General features: G+C 37.6%; 1 protein-coding gene across 1 annotated transcript; it reads right to left on the bottom strand.

Moving 5' to 3' along the window:
• Positions 1 to 787: 787 nt before the first annotated feature.
• Positions 788 to 5,027, bottom strand: LOC107923995 (MDIS1-interacting receptor like kinase 2). Its single transcript, XM_016854237.2, has 2 exons — positions 1,512 to 5,027; positions 788 to 1,394 (listed from the first exon to the last, which is right to left on the bottom strand). The coding sequence occupies exons 1-2, from the start codon at positions 4,807 to 4,809 to the stop codon at positions 1,015 to 1,017; spliced, it is 3,678 nt and encodes a 1,225-aa protein (XP_016709726.2). The 5' UTR covers positions 4,810 to 5,027; the 3' UTR covers positions 788 to 1,014.
• Between the last annotated feature and the right edge of the window lie 1,696 nt (positions 5,028 to 6,723).

Below are 6,723 nucleotides of genomic sequence, written 5' to 3'. Positions count from 1 at the left end.
GGTGAATGCTCTAAAGTTTGAAGTGGGGGTTGAGTCACAGGTGAAGAGTGATGATAAAGGTTCCTCCTCTTTTGAAGGAACCGAACCGCCTTCATGCGACGCAAATGATGCTTTGAAGCAACAGGTAAAGGGGAAGGGTGCTGATGATGGTACTCAGGGACTTAAATTTCGAGGTATACCTAAGCTAAATCCTTCTCCACTGTCTTCGGGTGATTTTTAAATTGAATTAATTACATTATTTGACACTACAATGTTATCTTACTTTTAAATCTTTATGAGGAGGAAATTAAGCAATGCCATGTGAACTGAAATAATTTGGTCCATACATCAGAACACGACTTCTAATTCACTTTTGATCACCGAACCGTACAAAGGCAATTTGCAGTATTTCATGCCCGTCTGTTTCTGTATTTGCATAACATAAAATTGACATAAACCATTAACAAAAGCAAGATTGGTCAACTAGAAAGGACAGCACACGCACTCTCTAAGGCAAGTGGACAATAACGTCCACGCTGAATTTTAAAAGTCAATTTCTGACCAGTGACTAATTATTAAAAGATGATCCTACTTCTTACTTACCCCACCATATATTCTTTAATCTGTCATCTAATTCAGAAAGCTAAAAAGATTGAAGTTTCCACGCTAGAAAAGCAAAAGTTTATGTACAAAATTGTTCAACTTTGCACCTTGCAATTTGGTATTTGGTAGGTCGAAAGCATTAAGATAAAGCTAGTGGATCATCAGTTCCCACCCTGGGGTCTATCCAGCTTTGTTCTTCACCCAATTACCTTTTCAACTTATTGGTTATAAATGGGATCAAATGTACAATACATTCATTCTATAAAACAACAAAAATATGATACAACTTACAAGAATATCTGCTTTAATAACAAAAATGTAAGAAAAACGAACTTGGGATTGAGCTCCGTACATGCAATAAGCTTGGATTCGAATTCCAGCCTCCTTATGTAACTAAGCCTTTTCCTCCCCAGATGGAAACCTGACTATTCTTTATCTTGTTCTATTACCCAAAGCTAATAGCTTGCTAATGGTTATTCTTCCCAATGGCTCATCCAAGTAAGCCTGCGCTCTTGTAGATAATTCTTGTGCCACCGAATGCATGGTGGGTCGTGACTCTGGCACTGAAGACGTGCATGCTAAGCCTATTGCAAAAACTGATACGACTTCCTCTTCTATTTGGTTGCTAGGAAGTGGAAGTCGTTGGTCTAGCAAATCCTCGAGCATCAATTCTTTATTGTCTGATAACAGTTTTACTGATGATAGGGAGTTCAATAACTCTCCAGGGTGCTTTCCCATCATAATCTCTAATGCCACCACTCCAAAGCTGTAAACATCGCATTTACTTGTGACCCTCATTGTGAGTGCAAGCTCTGAAAGAGCAGAACATTAAACAATGTCAACAATCACATTTCAGTTGAAAACCAAGAAGAAAATAAGAAACAACACTGCCAAAGCAGCATTCCAATGGAAGTAAATTGTTTGCTAACCTGGTGCCATGTACCCATAAGAGCCAGCAACTGCAGTCCAGTTCGATGAGTTAGGACTCAACAACCTTGCGGTGCCGAAATCAGAGAGTCTTGGCTCGTAGTCCTCCTCGAGTAGGATGTTGTTCAATGATATGTCTCGGTGTATAATTGGTGCAGAGCAATCGTGGTGCAAGTAAGCAACTGCATGAGCCAATCCTTGGACAACTTTCACCCTTGTATCCCATTCTAGCTCCACTCCCTTTTGTGTTCCATACAATACACTTCCCAAACTACCTCTTTTCACGTACTCGTACACCAAATATATGCCACTTCCTCTAAAACAGTATCCGTGCAACTTTATGATATTCCGATGCCTAACTTCGGTTAACATTCGGATCTCATTCTCAAAACTCTTGAAATTCACTACTTGAATGTCGGCAGAGTCTGCAAAATTGAGTTTCTTAACTGCAACTACTTGACCCGAGGGCAATTCTGCTTTGTAAACACTTCCAAATCCCCCTTTTCCGATGCAGTAGTTATCATGAAAGCCCTCAGTGGCTCTTTCAATGTCACCGAATGTAAATTTACCTTCTCTTTCCCAAATGGTAGACTCAGAAAACTCAGTCCTTTTACTCACTTTAATCTCTTCATCAAGCATTCTGTTTCGCCTGCGACACACAAACACTCCAGCCGCAATTGCTGCTAGAATTAATATGCCACAGATAGGAACAATGATAGCTATAAGAACCCTCCTGTTGTTGGACTTCTTGTCTATGGAACTGGAACTGCAAGGTGTAAATCCATCAACATCACCACACAAGCCTGAGTTTCCAGCAAAAGCATTTCCAGAAGCGTTTTGGAAGACCCCATCACTTGGAATCTGACCTGTTAACTCATTGTAGGAGAAATCAAATGAATTGAGACTAATCATGGAGGACAATGAAGTGGGAATTCTGCCTGATAGATCATTGCGTGAAACGTTTAGGTTCTCCAATGATCGAAGCCTCCCTAAGTCTTGAGGGATTGAGCCTGAGAGTGAATTGCTGCTGAGATCAAGTAAATACTGCAAAGAAGATAAGCTACCAAGCTCACTTGGAATTTCACCAGTTAGATTGTTGTGACTCAAGTTCAAGCTCAATAGTTTCTCGCAGTTCTCAAGTTCCATCGGTATTCCTCCTATCAACTGGTTCCCCGATAGATCAAGAGAATCCAAGCTCGCTAAATTGCCCACAAGCCGAGGGATGTTACCAGTGAGATAGTTCTGCCTCAAATCAAGGTTGAACAACAAGCTCAGATTTCCCAGTTCCAAAGGAATATCCCCACTCAAGTCATTGGCCCCAAGGTTTAAAACACGCAACCGGCTCAACTTCCCAAGCTCAGCAGGGATTCTACCAGAAAGCCTGTTTCTATCCATCTGCAGATTGGTGAGATTTTGGCATTCCCCCCACTCTGGCGAGATTTCACCACTAAATTGGTTGTCACTAAGAGAAATAAAATCAAGCTCGGGATGGACTCCAAATGCATTGGTGATGTTACCCGTAAATCGGTTCCCATCAAACCGGACTCTTCTTAGATCCGTACAGTTCCTCAAGCAAGCCGGCAATGACCCAGTGAAGTTGTTTCCATTTACTGTGAAATTTTGAAGGGCATAGCCACTGCACAGTTCAGGGGGTAATTCCCCGTGGAAGCTATTGTTGGAGAAGCTGACATAATAGAGCTGAGGACTGTTCTTCCCAAAATCCCGAGGAATGGTCCCCGACAAGTTATTTGTGAACACCGAGAATGCTTCTAAGTTGGTGAGGCTTGAAATGGTGTTGGGTAATTCCCCATGCAAGGAGTTTGTGTTAACATCAAAAGATAGCAGGGATGTCATGTTTCCAACCTCTGGTGGAATTGTGCCGTTCAGATTATTATAGAAAAGCTGTAAATTTTCAAGGTTTGAAAGAGTCCATATCGTCGGAGGAATCGGACCCGAAAGCTGATTCCCAGAAAGGTCTAGAGTTACCAAGGATTTCAAGTTCCCGATCTCTGAAGGAATTGAGCCTGAGAGGTTATTGTTATAGAGAAAGAGGAACTGGAGCTCAGTCAATAGACCTATTTCTGGTGGAATATTCCCAATGAAATCATTGTTTTGAAGTTGCAAACTGATCAACTTGGTCCAATTAGAAACCAGAGATGATTGAATTTCACCAGAAACTTGATTTTCAGATAAGCCCAAGTCGGTTAATTTTGTGAGTTGTGACAAGGACATGGGCAACTCCCCACTGAGTTTATTCCCAGCTAAGGCCAAAAATGTGAGGTTAGTACAGGAACCAAGCTCGGATGGGACTGTGGAATTTAAGCCATTGGAGTGGAGATCCAATTTCTTGAGCTTTATCAATTGACCTAACGAAGATGGAATCTCCCCTCCAAACGAATTTTCAAATAGTTCAATCGTTTCAAGATCAGACATGGTTCCTATACTCTCAGGAATGGAACCATTTAACTGATTGGTTGCTAACTGAAGATCAATGAGTTTGGAAAGCTTAGAAATATTGGAAGACAATGGCCCCTCAAAGGCATTATCAGTGAGATTGAGAAATTCAAGCTTGCTGAGATTGGTGTAAAGTGAATCAGGTATTGGACCAATCAACTTATTCAATGACAAGTCTAGGAAAGTAAGATTATGGCAGCTGAGTATAAACTGAGGGAATTCCAATTCAAGCACATTGTAAGCTAAGCCGAGGTGTGTCAACAATGGCATGGGTAAGAAACCAGACCAGTCAGAAGAAACAAGGTAGTTGAATCCAAGGTCGAGGTGCCTTACATTTTGGAGATTACTAACTTCAGGAGGAATGGTACCATTGAGACTGTTGTTGAAAAGGCTCAGATATTGAAGCTCCCTTAGACGACCTATCTCCACTGGTATTTCGCCGTCAAATGCATTGTCGCTCAAATCCAAGAAAACTAGCCGGGACAGAGTACCTATCGCAGATGGTATCGGGCCATCCATGGTGTTGTTTTTGAGGTCGAAACGCGTGAGATTCGCGAATTGGGTGAAGTTGAACTGAGAAATGGAACCAGACACGTTTGAGTTGGAGAGGTTGATTTGGGAGACGGTTCCAGTGGCAGCATCGCAGGTAATGGAAGTCCAGTTGCAGAGGTTGTTGAGATTGGACAGCGACCAAGAATTGAGAGAAGGTGGCGAAAATGACAAGGTGTTCTTCCATCGGACGAGTGCCTCCGCTTGGGTTCTTGCTGAACATGTGATCTTCAATGGAAGTAAAGAAAGCAAAACAACATGGAACAGAACAAGACAGGGACTTCGAAAACCCGACATGCTTTATTTGCCAATGAAATTACAAATCTAAGACGGGTTTTCTTCAGAATTGAAGAAGAAACTTTGGTTTTGTAGGTGGATAAACGTTAAATTCAGTTGGTGTCTCAGTACCATATGCTTTACATATGAAACCAAAGACAGCACCCCAAATAAGATCATGGTAGTTCAATGGAAAAGAGAAACATCTATTAGTTTGACTTGGGAAGGTGACTGGGAAGTCGCCATTTGCCACCCAATATCCGCGTTTAGGCCACAGTACTTCAAAGCCGAAAATAATTAAAAAAAGAAAAGATTTTGGCTCAGTTGACTTTCAAGCTTTTTTCTATTTTTATATTTATTTTGAAGGATTCATTTTATTTTACTTACGTAAAGGGCACATGGTTTTTATTGAAAAACTATAGTTTAGTACTGTCTAATATGGGCAATTACTAACGACTTTCACGAAGGTAACTCTCTAAATCGAATGAAATAGACGGGTGTTTGAGTTCGTTAAGAACAAGTACCACAACTGCTTGTCAGTTTTTTTTTAAACTATCAAAATAATCATTTTTACTTTTGTCGGGTTACATTTTAATCATTTATATTTAAAATGTTACATTTTAGTTATTTATATTATCGTGTTGTAACATTTTAGTCACTAAGCATTAATTTTTGTTAACAGTGTAACGATAAGTTTATGTAGCACGTTAAATCATCATGTCAAACGAAAATTTTACGTTAAATTATACAATTGGTCCTTATATATTTTTTTCGTTTTGATAAATTTAATTTTTTCTTTTACATTAAAAGAGATGGAGAAGGAAAGAAAATAGATGGAGAAGCAGAAGAGAATAGAAAAAAAAAAGAGAGAGGAAAAGTTAAAAGAACTTAAATGAAAAATAAATAAATTGCTCAAAACGAGAAAATATGGGTACCAATTCTATAATTTAACCTAAAATTTTTATTTGAAATGATAATTGAACGTGCCATGTTAACTTACCGTTAACGACAATTAATGGCTCAGTGACTAAAATGTTACAACACGTTAACAAAAGTGACTAAAACGTAACATTTCAATACCTAAGTGACTAAAATATAATCTGAAAAAAATAAAAATGACTATTTTAATAATTTAATTTTTTTAAAAATCTCACTCCCATAAATATTTTAAATTCCACCAACAATAAAACAACTTGATTCTCTTACACAATGAATGAATGACAGAATTTTACTTCTTTATTTTTAAATGAATAGTAGATTTGAAAATAGAAAATTGCTTTTTGGGTTAGTTTAATATTTGATATTTGAATTTTTTTTAATATGAAATTTAATATCCAAATTGTTTTTGGTCCAATTAATTCATTAATTTTAGTTTTCGTTACTACGGTTGTTACTTAAATTAAATGATGTTAGCTTCATCCTTTTTTTATGTGATCCAAATGGATATTTGTTACGTGAAAAATGATTATCATATAATAATGTTATTATTTGAAAATTCAAAAATTATAAAAATTATAAACTTTGTTGATTTTTTAAGATTTTTTTTGGCCTAATCAATATTTTTATTATTTTAGTTTTGTTATGAATATCTTATTAAGTGGATGTCTATCAAGATCAAAATAAATTTTGATTTAGAAGTAGATCTTTACTTCATTTATACTTATTGTACCTATAAATAGAGACTTCGGAGAAGCTTTGCAAATATCCCCATTGATCAATAAAATACATTATCTATTACTTCCTATATTATTTTATAACACGTTATAAGCACGATTCTCTTTTAAATTTTTTTCTTCATAAGTTATAATTTTTTGTTTCCTTTCACCAAGTCTTACCCCTTTCAAGCAACAACCAATGCAATAGTCAGCCACTCAAATTTGCTACTCAAGTTGTTGTCGATTGCTTTCTAGAGCTATTGCTATTTTAGTCTTCAAT

The sequence above is a fragment of the Gossypium hirsutum genome, chromosome D11, assembly GCF_007990345.1.
Source record: "Gossypium hirsutum isolate 1008001.06 chromosome D11, Gossypium_hirsutum_v2.1, whole genome shotgun sequence".
In the NCBI taxonomy this organism is placed as follows: domain Eukaryota; kingdom Viridiplantae; phylum Streptophyta; class Magnoliopsida; order Malvales; family Malvaceae; genus Gossypium; species Gossypium hirsutum.
The sequence above is the reverse complement of the archived record's forward strand: the minus strand, read 5'-3'. Positions and strand labels throughout refer to the sequence as shown.

Excerpts from the sequence above, each read along its gene's own strand:
- LOC107923995 (XM_016854237.2), bottom strand. The coding sequence starts at position 4,809 with ATGTCGGGTTTTCGAAGTCCCTGTCTTGTTCTGTTCCATGTTGTTTTG. Across the intron at positions 1,395-1,511 it reads TTATGGGTACATGGCACCAG|AGCTTGCACTCACAATGAGG; the intron begins GTTAGCAAACAA and ends CTGCTCTTTCAG.